Raw genomic sequence first — 26,300 nt, 5'->3', positions numbered from 1 at the left:
CCCTTTTAAGGAATGGTCTTGCTGGATCAAGTCCTGAAGTCATGCATTTCTGAATTGCTGATATGTATATGGTCACATCCCCACCTGCAGATCATAAATGTGAAGCCTTGCTGTGAGAAACGTGCGTGGGTGACGTTTGCCTAATACAAGCTGCACAGCACATGTTACATGCCAGGCTGGTTTCCAAGCTTCAGACAGTCTCCAGGACAAGAACTTGAAAAATGTAGGCACAGATATTGAAATAAGCAAATGTCTATGCCAGTAAAGTGCTATGCTCAAGGGAGCCTCTGGAGCCCTTGTTGTTTCTGCAGGAATGCTTTTGGCATCCTCTGTAGTTAATGACTGGCAAAAGTAATTTACTCACTTATTCTGATTATAAAACAAATAACATTGCGTAGCTTCTGCTTTATTTGGTACTCCCTGTTCTTTCCTTTAAAATTTGGCAAATGACCCTTACTATTTCAGTGTCCAGCAGTACTGAAAGGACATCTGGCTTCTTACTATAAATTGATGTTTGGAAGAAGGCAATTTTCTGGTTTCATTCCTTTTTAAACAATGGTTCTTAAATTGGCCAGAACATGACTTCTCAGTGGGCTCATCTCAAATAGTGCTGCATCTCCCGTACCCAGTTATGTTAGCTGAAAGGTATCGCCCTAATGGGAATAGACAATGTAGTGATGGTTGTCTCATGACTGTTATTGTCGGGATTGCTTGCCATGTTCTGGAAGCATGAAATAAGGTTCAGCACACATGCGTAAAGGAGATCTGTCACCACATTTGATCTATGTAAACTATTTAATACGGGCATACAGGTTATAGACTGCTGAAAAAAAGTCTTCCCTGTATGTCTCATATCAGATGGCTGGTTGTTGAGAAATCGTCTTTTATCACTTTATGTAAATGACCTCTTCCAGGCAATGGGTAGGATGATTTCTGCAAGATAACTCTGCCTCCTGAGATTATTTTAAATAAAAGGGAGAGTTACCAGTGTGAGACAAGTAACTAACACACAATAGGAGAAATGTCATTTTTCATGCAAACACATTTTTTGCTTCGCTCTGAGCTCTGCTGTGTACTTGGGCTGATGAAAGAAAATGTATAGTTATGTACTAAAGTGAATAGTAAAACAGTAGGCAAAACTGTCACTGAAAAAGATTTGGGTCAACAGCAAACTAAACTTTACTAACCAGTGCCAGGCAGCTGCTGCCAAGGCAAATAAATCATGAAATAATGCAGTGTGGAGTCGGAGTCCGTGTCCATTTTGGTGGAGTCAGTATAAAATGGACTGACTCCTAAAATGTATAATAAATTGGGTACAGTAGTTCAATGCAGTTTGTGGGGAATATTTTTTCATAAGAGTTTGGGAAAGTTATGAAATGTCCTATTCCGGATCTAAGGGTCTAGACTTTTAGCAGAGATGAATCTGTGCTACAGTAAATTTATCACTTAAACATCTCCTTATTCACCAGGTAATGGACACCACAATAAACGCTGAGTGTGTAATTACATGTAGGTTAAGGTTATGCTGACCCACTAATATGAGCTACTAACACCAATTTTATTCTAAATTATAGATTGCTATGCAGCTTTACTTGTTGTTTGGTTTGTTATAGCCACTGGGTCCTATATATATATACTTTAGTCCTACAATTTTGCTTTCAGTGTCCTCTATTTACATGGTACATGTGATATATTGCTATTCTGACGATAACCCCCCCCGTATGAAGTTACTGGTGTTTTTTAATAAGTTTTTTTCAGGTTATGACTTTATTCAATAAAGGTTAAATTTTATGATCTAATTTACTCATCCTTTGCTTCTTTGGAGTAAAATCCTGTATGAAAGCAGTTGTTACAATATTGTTTGAGTTGTTTGTGATCAATATTATATATGGGATACCATTGTGGGACTTTTTGTATGTTAATATTTAAACATGAGCCATGTATGAGGGAGTCAGTCATGGAAATTGAGGAGTCTGAGTTGTAGGTTTGGCTTACCGACTCCACAGCCCTGAACTGCAGTATCAAAGATATGTTATGAAACTTGGTGTTATTCAGTAATGTAATGGTGCATACACTAAAGTTCAGGGGGGGCCTGGATGCCTTTATCGATAAATATATTGCATGTTATGGGTTCTAGATTCTGTGATGGACCTTTTTATCCAGCGAACGAACTAGTCTGATTGCTGTATGTACAGTGAGGAAGGAATTTTTTCCTTTAATATAGGAGCATCTGCCTCATGGGTTTTGTCTTCCTCTGGATCATCATGTGTAGGTTGAACATGTGTAGTCTTCAGATGGTAATTGTACATGGATAATCTAAAAGATGAAAAGAGATTGTGGCGCTCCCAACAGAATAGTACATTAAGGACTAGAAATAAGTATTCTCATCTTACACGTGCCCTGCTCACTTTGTGGAGTTGTGCTGAGGTATAAGCACAACTCTATCTGGCTTTTTGTAAAAATTCTTGTCTGAAGCAGTTCCTTTTTCATACGTATGGCAATAATGGAGATTAAGGAAAGAACATGGAGTGTCTAGTGCTATCTGGTAAAACCATAAGAAAATTTGACCGCACATTTCAAGAGTGGAACTTGCTCTCCACACGTTAATAAAGTCTGTTTTTTTTTTTCCCAGCAGTTGTACATGTCACAGTTGGAGAATGCTTCTGTCTGCTGCACATAATGTGATGGCAGCAATGACCATTAAACTTTCGTTAGTGATCTTTCAGCACTTGACCTTTCCTGTCTTTACTTGGGAGTGGATATTTAGAGTTTGGTCATATAAAATGATGTGGTGATCCACACTGATAATAGGAAAAAAACTTAAAATGTCCATTTAAACAAGCCGATAATCGTCAACAAGCATCTCTATACCTACAAGTCTGAAAAGGCTGAAATTATTTTTAAGCTAGCATATAAATAATTTTTCTCCACTGCTCATTGTCCTGTGTACACATGACATTTTTTTTTGCTGAGAACATGTTCTTTGATCTCCAAGCAATGTGTTCACTATCATTCTGTGAGTCTGTGAGCATGGAAGTATGGTCGGCTGGTCTATGCAGGCCAGTGAATGTGGCTTATCGGCTGCTTTTTAGCTGATCTACAGCTCCAGTGAACCATGGCAAGTGTTGTGCAATTATTGAAATCAACAGCTATTGTGTTTTAATGCAAATACAGACTGGTGGCTAACTAGTTAGTGAGTTGTCATTCGCTGACTCTTATTAATGTGTTTTTCCCTTTCTTAAATTTGCTTAAGTGACTTTTTAAGTGTAGCACCGTCTTATGGTCTATGTGTTTTTCCTTTTTCTAGAGTGGAAGAATTGACAAGTCGTACCCTACAGTGTGTGGTCACACAGGACCAGTGCTGGACATTGACTGGTGTCCTCATAATGACAATGTTATTGCAAGTGGCTCTGAAGATTGCACGGTTATGGTAAATACTGAAGATATGCTGTCATTTCCTTCTATCTTAAATTTAATGGATCTAAGTAAACATTTTGGAGAAAGCGGCTCTAAATGTTTTGGTACTAAAACATAAATATTTTGTCTTTCGTTGATATTAATTGTAATACGAATATTATTCATTACTTTGCAAAAGTTTTGGAAAGGTATGGAAAAATTGCTGCGACAAAAGCTTTCAAAAATGGTTTAATCAATTAACAAGGATGTGATCACCCTTTGCCTTCAAAACTGTATGAATGTTTGGTACACTTGACAAAGTGTGGAATTTTTTTTTTTTAATGAACTTGGCAGGGAAGGTGTTTCAAACATCTTGGAGAACTAACATAGATCATCTGTGGATTTAGGTTTTCGCATATCCTTCGGTCTCTTCATGTAAACCCACACAGACCTGATGATTGGTTACTCCGAATCCGGACTATAATCCTACCATCTCTGACTTTGTGCAAGTATACCTAGAGCAGGGATGTCAGACTCGGACACACAGAGGACCAAACTGAAAAACTTGAACAAAGTCATGGGCCAACCAGTATACAGTTTAGTGGGCCCCACACAGTCCTCCATATAGAATAATGAGCTCTATGTAGTCCTCCAAACAGTATCACGGGCCCCACATAGCTTTCTATACAGAATAATGGACTCCACGTAGCCCTCCCTAGAGCATAATGGCCCCACATAGGGCTGGTGGTTCTGGTGTCACGGGCCAGACATAATCACCATACGTACCAGATTTGGCCCACGGGCTAGAGTTTGTCATGTATGACCAAGAGCAGGGGTTGGCAATTAATTTTACCGAGGGGCCACATGAAAGACCGTGATTATTGTGGAGGACCGAACAAATGGGCTGAAATTAATTCTTATTATCAATATATTAATGAAATTAATTGCATCACTTAATATTGAGCAAAATAAAGTATTCTGACATCCCCCTAAATACTGTTTGAACTCGAATACAGCCCCTTCTATTCATCGTATGAGCCGCCACACAACCTCCCTATCTACAGCATGAGCCCTCCCCAGGTTTAACAGGACAGCCCCACACAGCCTCCCCAGGTCCAGTAGGGGACATACACATGAAAAAAACAAACCACCATCACATACTCACCTCAGTCCCATTCCTCTGACTTTCTGCTCCTGTCGCCGGTTTGCTGACTCTCCGCAGTACACAGCTGAGGTGATGAAATTACGTCATCGCATCAGCTGTTTCACACTTTGATTAGTGGCGGAAGGGGCCAGAGGCCCCTCCTCCACCAGTGCAGTCAGCACGGATGGAGGCAGCAGGCTGCGAGCGGGCAGCGGGGGAGGGCACGGTGTGGCCCGTGGGCCACTGGTTTCAAGCCCCTCTGCGGTCTTGGTCTGGACTGGAACAACCAGAGGGCCAGATGTGGCCTGTGGGCTGCACTTTGCCCAGGTCTGACCTAGAGGATTTAGTGCTATTTTGAAGGCAAAGAATGGATGGCCACACCAAATTTGAAAGTGATTTCGATTCTCTTGTGTTCATTTACTAATTGATAAAAATAAACTTTTAACACTCCTCCTATTTTTGGAAGCATTCTTTGTAGCATTTTTTTCTATACCTGCCTAAAATGTTTTCACAGTTTTGTATCTGTGCCAGTTTTTTTCAGAACGAATTTTAACATAAAAGGTGAAGCTATAGCAAGGAAACCTTTATTATTTATTTATATATATATATATATATATATATATATATATATATATATATATATATATATATATATATATATATATATATATATATATAATATTTTTTTTTCATTTAACTTTTAGACTTTGTACTCCAAATTGTCACACTTTATTTGTTAAAACTGGGCGATGCCATACAATTTCATCAACTAAAGAAAAAAATACCTTCACAGGACATACGTTAGCTGATAAATTTGATCTCAACCCCTTACTGACATGACATACAGTTGCATCTTATGTCGGCTCCCTGACTTCGATGCGGCCTTAGTTCCTGAGCCTGTGTCTTTCCCGGCAGATGATGGCTGGGATCTTCAGTCATCATCTGCCTCGAACACCCACGTGTGGAGTGAGGCTCCATCCGTGGTTGTTCACCTTTTAAATGCTGCTGTCAATCTCTGACCGCTACATTTACAGCGCATCGGCAAGGGGTGAATTGCAATGACAGCTGGGGGTCTGCTGAAGATCCCTGTGCCTGTTATGATGGTACACCTGTGAACACCAACTTCTGACTAGTGTTGTAGGAGACGTGATTTTTACTATATACAGCACTACTGTGGTATTGCTGTACATAGCACAAGCGATCGGATGATTGCAGGTTCAAGTCCTCTAAGGGGACTAACTGCTACAGTGAAAAGTTAATTTTTTTTTGTTCTAGTCATTCCCCTTTTGCCACATTACAAACAAAGAGATAAAAAAAAAAGTCCTATCAAAATATAAAGGTAATTAACCAAATCGGTAAGCGGCGTAATGAGAAAAAATCGAAGCACCAGAATTGTTTTTTTGCCACACCACTGCAATAAAAGGCGATCAAAACATCGTATCTACTCCAAAATGGTATCAATAAAAATGTCAGCTCAAGGTGCCAAAAGTAAGCCCTCACACACAGCCCCATCAACCAAAAATGTAAAATTTACGGGTCTTGGAAAATGGCGGCATAAGCAAAAAAATTTGTTTTTTTTCTCACCACCATAATTTAAAAACAAAAAAACCTATGCATGTTTGCTGTCTCCTTAATTGTAGTGACCCCCGAGAATCATATTGCCAGGTCAGTTTTACTGTATAGTGAACATTGTAAATACCAAAAAATAAATACATTTGTGGAATTGCACTTTTCACGATTTCGCCACTCATGGAATTTTTCCCCCCGCTTTTCACATCACATGTTTTAAAATGAATGGTGTCATTCAAAAGTAAAGCCCATCCCGCAAAAAAACAAGTCCTCATACGTTTGTGGCTGGAAAATAAAAATGTTATGGTTCTTGGAAGAAGGGGATGATGAATTGAAAACTTAAAAACGTGAATTTGCCGCGGCAGGTAGGGGTTAAAGAAGCACTCCCAATAATTTTGTGTTAATTGCCGTCTTCCCCGGCTTTCAGTGCCGCTCTGGTCCTTTTCTTGCATAATGTGATTTTTATTCCAACTCGCCAGATCACACAGTGGTCTGTGTGAGCCGGAAGTCCCTTGTACAGTATAAGCCCAGTCTTTCTGATGCTCCATAGACTTGCATTGTAATAGCGACTTTTACATAAACCCTAGTGTGATTCGGGAAGTGAGAATAGAAGTCACGTGAGTGAGAAGTGGACTGGAGCAGCAAAAAAGGGGAAGATGGCGATCCATGAGTATATTAACACAAATTTAGCTTATTTGGAGTGCTTCTTTAATGGGGTTTCTGATTTCAATAGAATTCAACAAGAATTTCAACCAAATGTAATATTGTCCCTTTTGTCACTTAGGTATGGCAGATCCCAGACAGTGGCCTAACCGTTCCGCTAACTGATCCTGTGGTAGTGTTGGAAGGACATTCCAAGCGGGTAGGCATTGTGACATGGCATCCGACAGCCCGAAACGTGCTGCTCAGTGCAGGTATGTTTGACATCGGCTTCATTTATGAACGTAGGGAAATTCATGATTGTCCTAGTATGCTAATCAGTAGGCAAGCTGGCCACTGAGCCTACAACATACACCCCTCTGCTTTGGCTGTAAATGGCCATACTGTGAAGAGCAGTGGTCCTTTTTAAAAGGGGTTTTCCACAGTAAACTATTTTTATTACTTGGTCCAGATCTACAATTTCTGGTAAATCTATGTTCATTCATTCAATCCTCCATCTATCCACTTTAGTGGTCCAAGGTGGATGTCGAAGCAATGATGCCATGTTCATCTGTCACCTGATCCATAAAGCCTGTTCCTCTTTGGGTACATTCTATTTGGATTTCTTAAGCACAGACCTGTTCTTGTCTATAAGGATTGGCTCTTTTTTCCTCTTGTTTCCAGGGCACACTGCCTAGATACAACAGTGGTAAAGCTTGCACGTTGTCGGTCTCGTAGTGTTCTGAGCATACTAGTGCTGTTGTCAATTGCCGTTTTGGTGACATTGAGAACGCAATATGCTCTGACATACTGCCTCCTAGTGGTAGATAATCCCAACAGTTTACATGTACATTTTTTTTTTTCAAAAGATGCAGAAACACATGAAGACTTAAATCAAATGTGAAGTCTCCCAACATGTTTTTGTAATTCTTGTGAGATTCCGGGTATATATAGGATGGTATATAGGAAATCCATGCTCTGAGATCTTAAAAGGGATTGTAATTTTGTTCACAGGTTGTGACAATGTCATTGTTATATGGAATGTGGGCACTGGGGAGGCACTCTCCTCTCTAGAAGATATGCACTACGACATGATCTACAGTGCCAGCTGGAACCGAAACGGCAGCCTCATTTGCACGACCTCCAAGGACAAGAAGCTTCGTGTTATTGACCCACGCAAAATGGAATTAGTAGCGGTATGTAGTCAGAGGGGAGAAATCTGACTAATTTTGGTGTACTATTTTATATATGTGTATATCTGCCTTAATGTTTGACCAAAGACCCTATTCAAAATGACACCCTGTGCTGTGTGATTTCTATGTGATAACGATTAGATTTCTGCACGGTTCCACCACCTAAACAAGGGTAGTGTCCCCCAGTCTTTCCTGGCAGCAGGACTAGTTTCATGATTATCTTGCCTGCTTTATTATCTTTTACGTAGCATAAGAAGTCATTATTCTCGGCGGTGCATTGTCCCTTGTAAACATGACTTGGACTGCTGAGAACAGTAGCAGCCTATGCGCACTGAGCGATCTAACACAGCGATCGTTTACTTTGGTCTGCCTGCATAAATTGGTGTTCAAACAAACGCAGATGGGTAAAAGTTTACTGATTGGCTGTCATATTGTACCGTCGGTCTGTGTAAACTGACTCTGCGTCATAGGCTTGAGTACACAGTCTTGTCTTGTCGCCTTAGCTTTGCACCTCTCTGGGGTATTTTTTTTTTAGTGCTTAGTGGGGTCTCATACACCTACAATGATCTGCTTGCAATTAAAAGGAGATCGAGAGATAGATTTAAGTTTCATTAAACCTTTTTTTGAAAATTGAAACTACTTTAGACCACTCTCCATTACGCATTGTCGCCACTTGCTTTTGACAAACAGGTTTGTTTTTACTTTTCCAGTTACACAACAAAAAGTATACATTTCTGACTACTGTACTATATTTCACCTTCTGTAAAATTTTACATTTTGCCTTTCTTGCTTTGATAATTAGATTTTTGTTTTTGTGCCCACTATTTCTAGGAGAAAGATAAAGCGCACGAAGGAGCTCGGCCCATGAGGGGAATCTTTTTAGCTGATGGGAGCATTTTTACAACTGGGTTCAGCCGTATGAGTGAGCGCCAATTAGCATTGTGGAATCCGGTATGTATTGCATAGGTTTCAGCAGTGCTTTCCCATGTTGCTGACAGACAGCTATTTTACTGATAAGTCGGGTAGTTTTTGACTTGAATACAGTAGTGGTGGGCAAAATATTATGCTTGGATGTTTTTTTCTATTTTTAACTTTTAGTACATTGCATTGCTTAAGTCTTGCAATAATCCACTGTTTGCACACCACATCATGATATTACTCATGTCTGGTATAGACGCACTATTTTAATGTTTTTTTCATTAGATTATTTCACCCTTCAGCACCTCTAACCTCTGCAATCATACTACCACATTTAAGGACCAATGAATTTTTCATTTTTATGATTTTTTTTCTCCTCCCGTTTTTTTCAAGTGCTAGAATTTTTTTTCATTTTTCAATCAACCTAAATGTTTGCATTGTTTAGGGACAAGAGGTGACTCAAAAATACCACAATTCTGGCATTTTTTTTTTCCCACTTTACAATGATGTAGATGTCTATATATTGATCGGATTTTTACAGATGGGATATTATCAAATGTTTAGTTTTTTTCTAATTAAAAATTATCCACCCCCCCCTCCCCAATAAAAATAATGTACTTTTTTTTTTTCTTCTTTTATGTCCCCATAACTTCTGCACGACATGTACCTTTAACAGTCGCAGGTGGAGTACTTCTCCATCCACAGCTATTTTCCCATTAAATCTCGTGGTCACTCTGACAGCAGGATTTAACACTCATCGGAGGGGTGCGCTCCATTCCATTCTTCCAATCTGCACACCCGTGACATGATCACGGGGCACCAATGGGTTGTCATGACAGCTGAGGGTCTGTCGAAGACCCCCGTACCTGTCATTATGATACTCCCGTGAATGTCGGCCTGTGGCCACCGTTCATAGGGGATGGTCGTTTCTACCATACATAGTAGTGCTTCAGCTATGTATAGCACAGACGATCGCAGCTTCAAGTCTCCTAAGGGGAACTATTAAGTAAAAAGTGAAGGAAAAAAGTTTTTAAAAATAAGAAAAAATAAATTGAAATCACCCACTTTTGCACTATTGAAAATAAAACAACAAAAAATACACTTTTGGTATTGCGTTCAGAAATGTCCAATCTATCAAAATATGAAATTAATCAGATCGGTAAACAGCATAACGAGAAGAAAAAAAAATTGAAACCCCAGAACTTTTTTTTTCTTCGCCTTAACATTGCAGTAAGAGGCAATCAAAACATTGTATCTACCCCAAAACGATATCGATAAAAAATGTCTTCTCAGGGCACAAAAAATAAGAAATAACCCAGCCCCACATCCCGAAAAATTAAAATGTTACGGAGCTCGAAAAAAGCAAAAACTTTTGTTAATTTCAGATTTTAATTTTCACCAGTTTAAATAAACTATACTTGTTTTGGTATCTGCATACTCGTACTGACCTGGAGAATCATATTGCCAAGACACATTTGCCATATAGTGAACATGGTAAATAAAAAAAAAAATTGTGGAATTGCACTTTTTTTTACTTAATGGTGTCGTTCAAAAGTACAACTCATCCCCCAAAAACCAAGCTCTCATATGGCTATATTGACGGAAATATAAAAAAATCATTGCTCTTGGAAGAAGGAGAAAAAATTAAAATTGAAAATTGCCTCGGGGCTGAAAGGGGTGAGGGATTTGAAACTGCAATTGTTTGAACGCCTATACTGCAATATCAGAATATTGCAGTACATAGTGTACGTTTCGGTCTCCAATGGAGCTCTGAAGCATATTTCCTATTACTTAAGGAGCTGTTGGGTTTTTGGATTTTCTATCTCTGTATTGTAGCCCCCAAACTACACTAGGACTTGTTAACTACAACCTTGCTGGTTATTTTCTTTCAATAAAACTGCAGGCAGCCAAAAATAAGGAGATTTTTAAAAACTGATGCAAACAACCAATTGGATTTCTCCTTTAAAGAGGTTTTTCTTAGGATAGGGCATCAATGTCTGATCGGCCAGGGTCAGACACCCAGCACCCCCGCACATCAGCTATCATCGACCGGTGCAGCGGCCGCTGGACGGAATTACTTAGATGCGGAGCTTGGCTGTCTACTTGTAGTGGCTGCCGTGGGGCACTACCCATCCTTCTATTGAATCGAATAGGAGGTGGATGTGCAGTAGCAAGCCCCGGCCACTACAAGTAGGTGGCAAAACTCCACAAGCAAGCACTTGCGGCGGCCGGCACTGGTAGTAGCTAATCGACTGGGGTGCCGGGTGTCTGACCCCGGCCGATCAGACATTGATGCCCGATCCTTAGTGTAGGGCATCAATGTAAAAGTAGTGGACAACCTCTTTAATTTCCCACAATCCCTGAGAAATGTCAAAGCTTAGTGTGATTCTATGGGCACCACTTTTTGTTTACACCAGTTTTGCTGAATCTCCCCCAAAGTGTTCTGAACTGTGATATTGCTACTTGGATGTGCTCTGTAATGTTGCTGAAATCTCACAGAAGAATTGAATATTAAAACATGCTTTACTGGCAGGTAGTGTTTGCACAGTGCAAAATGACAGTCTTTGGAGGTAGGTTGTCAGCCATGTTTTCTGCATGAGAGAAAGCGGCATAGAGGTTGTGATGCATCCTAGTGGCAGGAAAGCGAGCATGGTTCTAGCTCGTGTGATTTATCCTTCTAGATACTGCTCAGCTTTAACATTTACTAATGATGACTGTTCACCTGCACAAGTTTCACTTTTTTGTGTTTATAAAATGGTTAACAGTGTGTTTTGGTATTAACGATGCTTTGGTTGGAAAACTAAACTTTAAATGTGAATTTTTGCTTGTTTTTTTTAAGTAAATGTTTATTTTTATATGCAGAAAAGTTTGGATGAGCCTATTGCACTACATGAAATGGATACAAGCAATGGAGTCCTGCTACCGTTTTATGACCCCGACACTAGCATCATTTACTTGTGTGGCAAGGTGAGATTGTGCAGCTGATCTCAGTTGAAGTGAAGGGGAGAGAATTCCAGTGCTATGAACCAGACTGGAGATCCACTACATAGTCACCCACTTACAATGCACCTTTTGAAATATGTATATAAGTGCTACTGTATTTGTAAATCTGCTTAAAGGGGATCTGTCCCCAGGTTTTTACGACCTTATGTGAGAGCAGCATGATATAGAGACGGAGACCCTGATTCCAGGGATTCTAGTTTTGATGAAATGTCTATTCCATCGACAGATTATTACTAGAGGACTAATAAATCTGATGCATATTGATCAGCTCTGTATAACCCTGCCCTGACATTGATTGGCAGCTTTCTGTGTTCACTGTGTATAGGCAGAAAACTGTCTATCAGTGGCTTTGACGGGGTCCTACCGAGCTCGGCATTCAGAGATATGACATATCTGCAGCAGAGAAGTGATTTTTATCAAATGCAGCATTTAGTCCAGTCTCTACTCCTACTTTATATTGCTCTCAGATGGGGTAGCAAAAACCTGGTGACAGATTCCCTTTAAGGCAATTGTGTCCCAGCCCTCACTCTTACAGAGCAGATTTTATTCTTCAGGATAAGTGCGCTCCTGATGCCTTGCAATTACTCTCGTATACTTCACCTATTTAGGGAACATCTTAAAATTCTCGCTAAAGCCATTATTTGTTATCTTGGGGGTCTGTTCTTTGGAACTTACCCTGATAATGAAGGGGATAGGTGGTGTAGCACTGTGTTCACTTCTCATTATTCCAAACAGTGCTGAGCTGTAGGGGCGACTTTGTAGAGGGCATATCCTAGAAATAGGCCATCACTTAAAATGGTTGTCCAATACTTGGACAACCCCTTCTTGAGCTAAATGATTGGCCCCGATAAAATAGAAAAAGCTTATCCTCCCCTCCCGTGCCGGCACTGTTCCAGCAACTTTAGCACTCGCTCTCCCCAGGACTCTCGTGCGGATGTTCTGACAGGTGATGCTGGCGTCACGGTCTCCGTCTTCGGACAAATCGAACATGAAGAGGAAATCCGAGCTGTGGCTGCTCTGACTTCCTCTTGATGTTCAATTCGACACGAGGCGGGGAGAATGATGCCAGTACTGATTGGGTGCCGGAGTCATGTCACAACAACCGCACTGAAGCCCTGGCGAGAGTGTGCTGGCACTGCAGGAACAGCGCCAGCACGGGAGGTGAGTACACGCTAATTTTAATTCATCGGGGCCAAGCGTGGGGTAGGACAAGGAGTTGTCCTAATAGTGAGCAACTTCTTTAACATGGCAGAATACCATGTGCAAGACTTCTGTATTTAGTCTTGTGCTACATTGTTAAAAAAATAAAAATTTGATGCTATATATAAACTGTTCTGAAAAGTTTTTTCTGTGGAAAGTTGAGGAGCTTATCCTTGGGCATCAATTGCAATTCGTAATGTGCACCTACGTCAGTGGTGTGAGCGATTACAGCTAAGCCCTGGTAAACAAGGGCGTTGGTAAAATCTTGTCTCCCTTTTAGGCACAAGGGTGAAAAGCAATCGGTTACTGGTAGTTTAATGATTCTATGTATTTTTTTATGTACTTCCTTTTTAATCACCTATGTACTTTGTGCCCAACATGAGTAGATGTGTGTACCATGTCTGTTTTATTTTCAGTGACCATTGATAGTGAGTCCATTAGCTGAAAACACCGCTTTATCACTGTATAATAAAGTAGTCGTACAAGCCCTTTTTTTTTTTTTTTTAAACGTCCGCAACGGTCTTATGTGGCGTTCAGCAGCATATCTCGGGGCCTGTTGCAGAGGGAAATATTATATTATAATATTTATTTCCCACGTAAGACAGTTGCTGACGCAGCAGTCCGTTGCCTGGCAGGTATCATGCACATGTACGGTATATGTTGGCTTGTTGTCTTAGCAGTTTTCCCATCCAGTGCGCATATGCATGTTTTGACACCTGATACAGAAATATAAGGCTTTTCACAGTCCCATTAAAGCTCACTGCATTTGCTGGAAGAAAGATTTCAATTAATAGGTGCTTGAGACCTAAGGTAGTGTTCATGTGTACTAGGTTCTGAATTTAAGTTTTATTCCTGATTGCTAATGAAAGTCTTGCAAATTCAATGTAAGTGAGGTGGTCATTTAACGCTTAGTGCAAACGTATGGTTTAGATGTGAAGATTGTGCAAAAAAAAACAAAACAGAACCCCAACACTTAAAAATGTTTCAATGTTTCTCCATTACTTTTACATTGATGACCTATGGATAGATCATAAATATTAAATTGATGGTGGTCTGACAACAGACTTTCCCACCAATGAGCTGTGGAGGTGTGATGTTGGCAGTTGCGGAGCTGATCAGTACAGCTCCATCAGCAGTATACTGTTCAGCTCTGCAACTGCTAACTTCAGGCTTGCACCGAGGACAGCTGATCTGTGTAGCTGCTGGGTGTCAGACCCTCACAGATCTGATATTGTTGCTTTAGCTACAGGATCGGCCATCAATATAAAGGAAGTGCATCAACCCTTTTAAATAGGCAAATTAAAATCAGATTTACAAATTTTGTGAAACCGAATATACCAAAATTATCTTAAAGATGACATCTGGCACACTGTGTTACCTGCAATCCAGCACTAGAGTCACTTCATTTAAATTCTAAATTGTATCGCCGTGTAAAGGGTCTTTGAAAAATGTCTAAAAATTCATGTTTCTGCCTCAAAGCTTGACCTAGCCTGAGACTCTGCACATTTACACATGCCACTTTTGCCTATGTCAGCATTCACATAATCACAAAATCATGAAAGTTGAAGAGACCAAAAATCTCCCTGATCCAGATACTACTAAACAAATGAGTCATGAAGTCTGTAAATTGCGCAAGAATTGCTTAACCTGCATCTGTTTTCTACTTATGACTTTAGTGGGAAAATATTGGAAAAAATTGTCCTTTTTAATGGATTAACACTATTTACATCTTTGATTTCTACTTTTACATAGCAAAGAAGTCAAAACTATTGGATTGTTATCTCTCTATTCACTGCAGATACTTTAATGAGTGAGAAACTGAGATCTCAAATCACCCCCACCCCATGTACTGACATGCTTTAACCTTCACCGCTTTTCATTAACAGGGCGACAGCAGTATTCGATATTTTGAGATCACAGATGAATCGCCTTATGTTCACTACCTCAACACCTTCAGCAGCAAAGAACCGCAGAGAGGAATGGGGTACATGCCAAAGCGAGGACTGGATGTGAACAAGTGTGAAATTGCCAGGTACTAAGATATTGACAAAACATCACATTATTTGATCTTTTCTGTACTCTACAGTGTATTGTGACGGTGAAGTTTATAATCTGTACACTTTTTCACAAGCGCAGTGTGATCCTTTTTGAATCCAGAATGGTAAGATCATGTTATGCCATGTACATTTTGGGTTCATTTGTTAGGCTCTGTTCACATGTCCAGTTGACAAAAATTGAAATAAATGATCCAGTACAGCAGAGATGGGGAACCTCAGGCCCGCAGGTAGTTTACAGCCCATAATGACCTTTTCTCCCACCCCCGCGCAGATTTCTGGGGATCACAGCTGCATTTTGATGCCCACCGGCCGTTAAATTTTTTTCTTGCTTTACGAGCACTTCCACGCAGCATTCACTAATGAACAATGATATGTGTGCAGTGAAAGATTACGTCTTCATGCTGGCCAGTGCCATTGTCAGGAGTACTTTATGGGTGAAGTTAGCATGCGATGCGCTCCCGTCCCACAGCAGAAGACCACAGCAGCAGCCCCTCACGTGATGTCTATATCGCAGCCGCCCCGTGTCTCCTGTGTGGGGTGTATAGCCCGCAGCCGCCTCTGTGTCTCCTGTGTGGGGTGTATAGCCCGCAGCCGCCCCATGTCTCCTGTGTGGGATGTATAGCCCGCAGCCGCCCCCGTGTCTCCTGTGTGGGACGTATAGCCCGCAGCCGCCCCCGTGTCTCCTGTGTGGGACGTATAGCCCGCAGCCGCCCCCCGTGTCTCCTGTGTGGGACGTATAGCCCGCAGCCGCCCCCCGTGTCTCCTGTGTGGGACGTATAGCCCGCAGCTGCCCCCCGTGTCTCCTGTGTGGGACGTATAGCCCGCAGCCGCCCCCGTGTCTTGCATTCTGAAGAAAATCTTAACTTATTAGCTGCTCAAAAGCTTGTAGTAAAAATTTTTTGTTTTGTTTTTTTCCTTGAGGTTTTACAAACTTCATGAGAGGAAATGTGAGCCAATTATCATGACTGTTCCCAGGAAGGTGAGTTCAGTAAAGTCCACTTATTTTTAGATGTAATAATCTTTACGGCAGGGGTCTGGGTTTATTGTATACTCCACCAAAAAGCTTATGCCAACCACAACAAACTGTACCTCATAGAGGGGACCCTACATCTTTAATATGCCTCTGTGCCACCCTGACCTCAAACTAAGAAAGGGAGGTTTTAATTAGAGCTTAAGGGTCTGTGCACACAATGTCTTTAGGAGGACTCTAAAACGACTTGCTGTGCATATGTTCTATCTTTTGTAATTTTTGTTAACCGCCAAGAAGCAGCTAAAAGTGACTGCTCCGTTCATCTAGCGGATGCCAGAAACAAACATGTAAAAGATGGAATTGAGGGGGTAAAAAAACCCCCTCTGGCAAGGCCGTCGCGAACGGTGTCCAAAAAGGCCCCAATGAATTTTCTTCGGGAAAGCAATGTCTGTATTAACGCTGAACTCTTCTGCCTCAAATATTGCGTGGGTACATTTGGGATTTGTGTAAACTTTGTTAGACTTCATACTTGCAACCCTTCCCATAAGACAATATGTAGACAATGCACAATATCGTGTGGGGTCTATACACTGTAGGTCTACAAGAAATTTCAAGCACATTCCATGTAAAGCCAGCGCCATCCAGTGATGTCTAAATCAAGACAGATTTACTGATACTTTCTAGGATTGACTTTTTTTGGGGTGAGTCTTTTTTATTTTTTGCTCTTAACATGGGGAGGCTTTATACTGAGCATGACTCTTGAGTGAAAAATTTCCAACATTTCTCCCGCTTTTAAGATGCTGTGCAACAGATTTGTCTAGTGAGCGCACACGCTGTTGAATAAATCTGATTTTTAATGAAAATGACTTTATCCCTAAATAATTTACTCTTTGTACTCCTAAGCTTCAGGAATCCTTTTCCTCATTTTTTTTTTCCCCCCTTCTAGTCTGATCTTTTCCAGGATGACTTATACCCAGATACTGCTGGTCCAGAAGCCCCCATAGAAGCCGAAGAGTGGTTTGATGGGAAAAATGCTGATCCAGTTTTAATATCCCTAAAAGATGGGTACATGCCAAGCAAGAACCGAGATTTGAATGTGGTGAAGAAAAATATTTTGGGAAGCAAGCCACTAGCGCAAAAGAAGTCTGAGCCATCCAGCACCCCCAAACCAGCATCACAAACTTCTATTCCTGTAAGTAAAAAAAAAAAAAAAAAAAAGTGACATACCTGTGTTTTACCCTCCACATGAAAGGGTGACTTTTTCTAGGGTGGGTGGTTACTTCAAACATTTAATGGGGCAGGTGTATTACATTTGATGCAAAGTAAAAGTAAAGCAGTTGCCCATGCCAATTAAGAGGAATCTGTCAATAGGATCAACCCTTGTAAGCGGTCTACATGGGTATGTAGATTATAGGAAGCTGAATAAAATGATACCTTGATATTTGCGATCTGATATTTTATTCCAGAGAAAGCCATGTTTTTCTTAATATGTAAATGAGCTGTTAAGATCTATGGGCCGCACACAGATCTCCCCGACAATATGCCTCCAGAGATGATTTTAAACTAATAGCTACAGACAGACTCTGAGGTCGGTCTCTCATAGCTTTTAGCAGCTAATTTACGTACAAGAAAAAACATGGGTTTGTCTGGCACAAGAATTCAGATTGCAAAAATTGTGGTATCATTATATTCCGCTGCCTATGACCTACAAGCCCATATAGACTGATTGTGGAAGGAGGGGGGTGATCCTGCTTACAGATCCCCTTTAATCAGGCTACAGTTATGATGATTTTCTGTAGGTGCTCTGAAAAATGAGGTGTAGAATTTTTGGTTGCCAAGGACATCTATTCTACTTTTGTTTTAGTTTTGAAACCTTTATTGCTGTTTTGATTCATTTTAATACATTGGCATCCTCCAAAAAGAGTAAGGATTTTTTTTTATGTGCATTAAAAAAAACTTTTTCTTAAAGGGTTATTTTCATCTTAACAATGATCTCCTTTTCACATAAGTGATTAATTGCTGATCGCTGGGTCCCCCCACTGATCCTGAAAATAGGGCTCTGAAATGCCTAGAAGCCTTGTTAAAGGTTGCTGTGGACAGTGGATTGCCAGGAACAGCTACCAGGGCCTCAATTGAGATTAGTGGGTGTTTTTAGCGGTAAAGCCCCCAGAAAACAGCAGGTTATCAATTTTCCTGTGAATACATACAAACTTTTTCACCTATCGCCAATCCTGTGGTTAAATGATGAAGCCCTTTAAAGTCAGCCATAACTAGAGATTGTCCCCTTAAAGTTGTTGTCCCGTCAAAACTCATGAATCCGGGGTTTCGGACCCGGTAATGGAGGGCATGTATGAGTTATACATACCCCTGGCCAGTGGGCGCAGCCTCGTTCCATACACTTGTATAGAGCCGACTCTGCGCCATGTCTAGTGACACGGATGGCCAGTGGGCGCATCCGGCTAGAGTGCACGGCCTTACTCAAGCGTATGGAAGCGAGACCGTGCCTACTGGCATGTATAACTCAAACATACCCGTGCGTCTACTGGGGGGGATTCATAACTCTGCAGACTTATCGGTTTTGACCGGACAACCCCTTTAACCCCTTCATGACGTGGTACGTAATAGTACGCACCACGTCATAAGCCCTGTTTATTTATACAGCTGACGCGTGCCCGCAATAGCCGCAGGTGGAATCGCGATCCACCCGCGGCTGTTAACTAGTTAAATGCCGCTGTCAATATCTGACGGGCATTTAACAGCACCGCGCCGGAAGAGCGTCACTTGCCCTGCCCATTGGTGACCCCGTCACATGATCGCGGGTCACCAATGGGTTGGCATGACAACCCAGGGTCTGCAGCAGACCCCTGTGGTTGTCATGGCCAGATTGCTAGGAGCGCCGCCCAGTGGACAGCTCATAGCAAGTGAGCAAATCTGCTGCATACAGGCGATCTGCTCATCGCCTGTATGTAGCAGAGCCGATCAGGCAATTGCTGCTTCTAGTCTCCTAGTCTCCCATGGAAACTATTGAAGCAAGCAAAAAGTAAAAATAAATAAATTTTTTTAAAAATATAAAAAATATATAAAAGTTTAAATCACGCCCCTTTTAAAATAAAACCATAAAAAAAAAAACCCACATACACATATTTAGTATCGCCACGTTCAGAATCGCCTGATCTATCAATATAAAAGAATTAATCCAATCGGTAAACGGCGTAACGAGAAAAATTCTTAACGCCATAGTTACGTTTTTTGTTCCTTGCAACATTGGTCGCCCGTTATTGCATTTTATTGCAATCTATTGGATCTACTCCAAAATGGTATCAATAAAAACTGCAGCTCGGCGCACAAAAAAAAAGCCCTTACCCAGCCCCAGATCCCGAAAAATGGAGACGCTACGGGTCTTGGAAAATGGCACCATTTATTTTTTTTTATTTATTTTTAGCAAACTTTTTTGGATTTTTTTTTTCACCACTTAAATAAAAAAGAACCTATACATGTTTGGTGTCTACGAACTTGTAATGACCTGGAGAATAAGAATGGCAGGTCAGTTTTAGCATTCAGTGAACGTGGTAAAAAAAAAAACACACCAAAATTGCAATTTCACCGCACTTAAATTTTTTTTTCCCCGTTTTTCAGTACATGATATGGTAAAGCCAGTTATGTCGTTCAAAAGGTACAACTCGTGCTGCAAAAAATAAGCCCTTGCATGGCTATATTGACAGAAAAATAAAAGTTATGGCTCTGGGACATGGGCAGCTGCCCCCCCCTCCCCAGAAGCAGGCACGCAAGCCGCACACCAGGGCCGGCATCAGTACCCGGGGCCCTTAGCACGCGGGGGGAGGCCCTCACCGGCAGCGCCCGCTCCCCCCTGCTTTCTCAGGGCCCCGGCGCAATACTTACCCCTCCCCGTGCCGCCGCAGCAGCTCCTGCACTGTGACATCTCAGGTCAGAGGGAGCGGCGGTGACGTCTTTACACCGCGCTCTCTGCTGAGCAGTCACAGCGCAGAGCGGGATGAGGCCGGCGACGCTGGAGTCTGGAGCAGCAGGTGAGATGTGAGGTGAGTATTTGATTTATTTTCTTTAATTTATTGTATGGAGGCCTGTGGCAGTATAAGGGAGGGGGGTGAGGTGGCGGTGTGTGACATCCTGCATGGGGCATTATAAGGGGGGGTGACATCCTGCATGGGGCATTATAAGGGCGGGGCGGTTGACATCCTGCATGGGGCATTATAAGGGCGGGGCGGTTGACATCCTGCATGGGGCATTATAAGGGCGGGGCGGTTGACATCCTGCATGGGGCATTATAAGGGCGGGGGGGGTTGACATCCTGCATGGGGCATTATAAGGGGGGGGGTTTGACATCCTGCATGGGACATTATAGGGGAGGGGGGGGGTGTCATCCTACATGGGGCATTATATGGGGGGGCGGGGAACAGCCTGCATGGGGCATTATGTGGGGGGGGGGGGGACAGCCTGCATGGGGCATTATGTGGGGGGGGGGGGGGGACGGACAGCCTGCATGAGGCATTATGTGGGGGGGGAACAGCCTGCATGGAGCGTTATATGGGGGCCAGTATTCTGTATGGAGCGTTATATGGGGGCCAGTATTCTGTATGGAGCGTTATATGGGGGCCAGTATTCTGTATGGAGCGTTATATGGGGGCCAGTATTCTGTATGGAGCGTTATATGGGGGCCAGTATTCTGTATGGAGCGTTATATGGGGGCCAGTATTCTGTATGGAGCGTTATATGGGGGCCAGTATTCTGTATGGAGCGTTATATGGGGGCCAGTATTCTGTATGGAGCGTTATATGGGGGCCAGTATTCTGTATGGAGCGTTATATGGGGGCCAGTATTCTGTATGGAGCGTTATATGGGGGCCAGTATTCTGTATGGAGCGTTATATGGGGGCCAGTATTCTGTATGGAGCGTTATATGGGGGCCAGTATTCTGTATGGAGCGTTATATGGGGGCCAGTATTCTGTATGGAGCGTTATATGGGGGCCAGTATTCTGTATGGAGCGTTATATGGGGGCCAGTATTCTGTATGGAGCGTTATATGGGGGCCAGTATTCTGTATGGAGCGTTATATGGGGGCCAGTATTCTGTATGGAGCGTTATATGGGGGCCAGTATTCTGTATGGAGCGTTATATGGGGGCCAGTATTCTGTATGGAGCGTTATATGGGGGCCAGTATTCTGTATGGAGCGTTATATGGGGGCCAGTATTCTGTATGGAGCGTTATATGGGGGCCAGTATTCTGTATGGAGCGTTATATGGGGGCCAGTATTCTGTATGGAGCGTTATATGGGGGCCAGTATTCTGTATGGAGCGTTATATGGGGGCCAGTATTCTGTATGGAGCGTTATATGGGGGCCAGTATTCTGTATGGAGCGTTATATGGGGGCCAGTATTCTGTATGGAGCGTTATATGGGGGCCAGTATTCTGTATGGAGCGTTATATGGGGGCCAGTATTCTGTATGGAGCGTTATATGGGGGCCAGTATTCTGTATGGAGCGTTATATGGGGGCCAGTATTCTGTATGGAGCGTTATATGGGGGCCAGTATTCTGTATGGAGCGTTATATGGGGGCCAGTATTCTGTATGGAGCGTTATATGGGGGCCAGTATTCTGTATGGAGCGTTATATGGGGGCCAGTATTCTGTATGGAGCGTTATATGGGGGCCAGTATTCTGTATGGAGCGTTATATGGGGGCCAGTATTCTGTATGGAGCGTTATATGGGGGCCAGTATTCTGTATGGAGCGTTATATGGGGGCCAGTATTCTGTATGGAGCGTTATATGGGGGCCAGTATTCTGTATGGAGCGTTATATGGGGGCCAGTATTCTGTATGGAGCGTTATATGGGGGCCAGTATTCTGTATGGAGCGTTATATGGGGGCCAGTATTCTGTATGGAGCGTTATATGGGGGCCAGTATTCTGTATGGAGCGTTATATGGGGGCCAGTATTCTGTATGGAGCGTTATATGGGGGCCAGTATTCTGTATGGAGCGTTATATGGGGGCCAGTATTCTGTATGGAGCGTTATATGGGGGCCAGTATTCTGTATGGAGCGTTATATGGGGGCCAGTATTCTGTATGGAGCGTTATATGGGGGCCAGTATTCTGTATGGAGCGTTATATGGGGGCCAGTATTCTGTATGGAGCGTTATATGGGGGCCAGTATTCTGTGTGGAGCGTTATATGGGGGCCAGTATTCTGTGTGGAGCGTTATATGGGGGCCAGTATTCTGTATGGAGCGTTATATGGGGGCCAGTATATTTTGTGGAGCGTTATATGGGGGCCAGTATATTTTGTGGAGCGTTATATGGGGGCCAGTATATTTTGTGGAGCGTTATATGGGGGCCAGTATATTTTGTGGAGCGTTATATGGGGGCCAGTATATTTTGTGGAGCGTTATATGGGGGCCAGTATATTTTGTGGAGCGTTATATGGGGGCCAGTATATTTTGTGGAGCGTTATATGGGGGCCAGTATATTTTGTGGAGCGATTCGCTGGTTTCTGAGTTATTGTGGAATGTACTATAGCTATCACTCATGTAATGTAAGAAGTGAAATGTTTGCATTATACTATATCTATCTATCTCTATATCTATCTATCTATCTCTATATCTATCTATCTATCTCTCTTCGGTATCTGTGACCATGGCTTCTCAACCACCCCCACCTAGTTTTGATCCTGGGTACGCCCATGCTCTGGGAACAAGGGAAGCAAAAATTGGGAAATGCTCTGGTCATGAAGGGGTTAAGGACCAGGGAAATTTTGGTTCTTGCGCTTACATTTTTTTTCTCCCCTTTGTACAAGAGCCATAATTTTTTAATTTTTCCTCCCACATAGCCATATGAGGGCTTGTTTTTTGCAGGAGGAGTTGTACTTTTGAATACCATTCATTTTAACATATAATGTACCGGAAATTGGGGAATTAAATTGCGGAAAAAAAATAAGAAAACAATTTCTGCATTTTAATTTTTTTTTCTTTTTATTTTGTAGTTGTAGCGACCAAACAAAACTGCAATTCTGGCATTTTGATTTTTTGGGTTAATTTTATTCTTGATCTGACTTTGATAAACGCAGTAATACCACGTTAAATTTTTTTAAATGGGGGTGTTGTTTTTTTCTTTTTTTTTTTTTAAAAAAAAAAAAACTGTTACAATTAAAATTTAATTTTGTAGTCCCCTTAGGCGACTTGAACCTATGATCATTTGATCGCCTGCAGTAGATACAGCAATTGGTGTATGGTGTATATATCATAAAATGCGGTCTCCAAGAAGCAGTCAAAATGGGCACTGGGATCTTCAGCAGGTCACCATCATGGATGGGGTGGAATTAAAACCGCATGCTACTTACTGTAAATGCCGCAGTCAGAATGACAGTGGCATTTAACAGCAGGGGTTGTCCAGTACTTCTAAAAATATGCCAATGTGTTTTAATGATAAGTAGAAGCTTCTTTCTAATTACCTCTTGGTGCTGTTTCTGCCTGTGAGTGGCGCTATTGCTGGCCGCTCACAGGCTGTGTTTGAGATCTCAGCAGTGACCTGTCAATCACAGAGCCGAGGCAGACGGAGGGGCCGGGAATCACTGATAGCTAGGTTAGAAGACCGAGTGTACAATCCGGCCCCAGTGCACCGAAATCTAATTGGAAGAAAGCTTCAAATGGTGATTCAGCTCTTACTGACATGTGACCTAATGGTACGTCATATGCCAGCACCCTGACTTTGATGTGGGCTCGCTAGCTCAGCCCATATATTTGCCAGCAGATGACTGCTGTGATAATCAGCCATTATCTGCCTCTGATAGCCACATGTGGAGCCGAGCTCTGCCCAAGGTGGGTTACCTTGTTAAATGCAGCTGTCAGTCTCTGTCAGTGACATATACAGCGCGCCAGTAGGGGAGCGCATCATTCTATGCACCCATCGGTGCGTTGTCACATGAAAGATGGGTGCCAATGGGTTTCCATGACGTCCAAGGGTCTGCTGAAGACCCCTGTGCCTGTCATGACGGTACTCTTGTGAAAACCAGCCTATGGCTGGCGTTCATCAGAGACCATGATTTATTTCTATATACAGCATTACTGTGGCGTTGCAGTATATGACACAAATGATTAGATGAATGCAGGTTAAGTCCCCTAAGGGGTTTAACAAATGCAGGGAAAAGAGAAAAGAAAAAAAAGAAAAATAAATTCAAATCACCACACTTATTCACCATTAAAAATTAAGAAAATAAACACATTTTGTTATCGCTGTGTTCGTAAAAGTCTCATCTGTCAAAATGTAAAATTAATCCAATCGGTAAACTGCATAAATGAGAAAAAAAAATCAAAATGCTAGAATTGCAGGGTGTCTTTGGCTGTTGCAACAACACAAAAAAATGTAATGGGCAATCAAAACGTTGTAATTAACCCAAAGTGATATCAATAACCACATTGGCTTGAGTGCAAAAAACAAGCCCACACACTGCTCCATATCCCGAAAATTGAAAACATTTATGGCTCTCGGAAAATGGCACAAGCTAATTTTTTACATTTATTTTTACACAAATTTCTGTTTGTTTTTTTCCCCACCAATTTAAAACCAAAAACTGCATGTTTGGTACCTCTGTAATTGTATCAAACAGGGGGGAAAAAAATTGCCGAATAGCGAGGTGTGTTTTTTTTTCTATTTCACACACATTCTTTTACCTGCTTTAGAGTGCATAACATGATAAAATGGATGAGTTCATTCAAAAGTAGAACCCGAAAAAAAAGAAGCCCTCACGGCTATGTATGCATAAAAATAAGACATAGCTTTTTAAATTAAGGAAAAACCGAAGCGCAAAAAAACTGAAATTGCCCGGTTGGGAAGGGGTTAAAGAACCACTCCAAAGTGGATTTCTTAAATTTAAAAAAAAACAACTTTTTTTTATTTTTTACTTTATAGTGTTGACAGGTTCTCTGTCAGGACGTACCTGTACGATGCTAGTCATTAGGCATTTTAAACACAATAATAATCTGGTACCTGACATGACTGTTGTTTTTTTGGCAGGTTATTTTTAGTGTGGTACCAATCTTCTAATATTTTTAACTGTATATTTCATTGTTCTATAGAGGTCTGGTTAAAAAGTTTAATTTTCTCAATTGTTATTTTCAGGCAAATGATGGAAAGTTGGATGAGGTGATGAGAGAACTGCGTTCAATGAAAGACCTCATCAGAGCCCAGGGTGAACGTATCTCCAAATTAGAAGATGTAATCGCCAATCTCACCAACAATGATACGTCTGAAGAATAAAATTAGCAAAATGAAATCTTAGCTGAGCTGGAGGTGCCCACTGCCAGATCACATTCCACATCCATCACTCTCCTCTGGGTCCTAGCAATGATAAGCATTCCAGCACAGACTGTGTCCATCATCCCATCCAAACACACATGCCACCTACTCCCCTTCCACCAGGTACCTCAACATTTTGTGCCATTTCCGAAGTTTAGATAGCTGCCAGTTGCTGAACTTCTGAAGTGTCACAATCTGTCGATATCCTCATCTTTATGTAGGCCTCATTGAAAAGGGGAAAGGCATTATAAAACAAGCCTCTGCTTAAAACCAACAAACTTTTTGTTAATTAAAAGCCAAGATTTTTACCCTCATCTATCAAGTGTTACTTGACGATATCTCTTGTTTCCAAGATCAGTATATATATATTATTTTTTTCATTTTAAAATTCTGGTTCTGATTGGAGTTTTCTGGGTAGGGAAGGGTATATGGAAGAGATGGACCTATGCCACATATTTTTTTTTTTTCTTCAATTTTATTATTTTTTTTCTTGCCAAAAAGACCTTGTTAAATATATTAAGATCATGCATCGTATAGTATTTTTATTTTTAATGTAAAGGCGGAAGCACTGTGTTACTGTCTGGAATCGCAAGAAAATAATTACCCATAAAAGCTTCATGAGTTTTATATAAATCTTTTTGCTTTTGTGTGCAGTAAAATTTATTTTGCGTGTACATCAGAAGAGAAGAAAAGGGTGATTACATTTGAGAAGGGAATGGCTTAACTGCAGCCTTTTTCATATCTTGTCATTTTGTTTTTATGTACTGTTTCTTAAGGTGTCAGTATTATATCTAGAAAGTGGAAATATAGTATTACAGTAAAGCAAAACTCAGGCCTTGGAAGTGTTTGGTCACCATCCATGTGGCAGTGTCTTTTACCAATCCAG

General features: G+C 41.6%; 1 protein-coding gene across 3 annotated transcripts in view; it reads left to right on the top strand.

The window, feature by feature from the left end:
• CORO1C (coronin 1C) overlaps positions 1-25,728 on the top strand; it is a 110,726-nt gene extending 84,998 nt beyond the window's left edge. For all 3 annotated transcript variants that reach the window (XM_073672381.1, XM_073672391.1, XM_073672400.1), the window contains exons 3-11: positions 3,308-3,430; positions 6,894-7,023; positions 7,763-7,944; positions 8,773-8,892; positions 11,722-11,826; positions 14,949-15,094; positions 16,041-16,098; positions 17,036-17,281; positions 25,238-25,728. In XM_073672381.1, the coding sequence (XP_073528482.1) occupies positions 3,308-3,430; positions 6,894-7,023; positions 7,763-7,944; positions 8,773-8,892; positions 11,722-11,826; positions 14,949-15,094; positions 16,041-16,098; positions 17,036-17,281; positions 25,238-25,375 (1,248 nt within the window). In that variant the 3' untranslated portion in view covers positions 25,376-25,728. The remainder of the gene's footprint in view (positions 1-3,307; positions 3,431-6,893; positions 7,024-7,762; positions 7,945-8,772; positions 8,893-11,721; positions 11,827-14,948; positions 15,095-16,040; positions 16,099-17,035; positions 17,282-25,237) is intronic.
• Positions 25,729-26,300: the final 572 nt, after the last annotated feature.

The sequence above is a fragment of the Phyllobates terribilis genome, unplaced genomic scaffold (genome assembly GCF_046119375.1).
Source record: "Phyllobates terribilis strain yellow unplaced genomic scaffold, ASM4611937v1 Scaffold_1__5_contigs__length_1240528914, whole genome shotgun sequence".
In the NCBI taxonomy this organism is placed as follows: Eukaryota; Metazoa; Chordata; class Amphibia; order Anura; family Dendrobatidae; genus Phyllobates; species Phyllobates terribilis.
The sequence above is the reverse complement of the archived record's forward strand: the minus strand, read 5'-3'. Positions and strand labels throughout refer to the sequence as shown.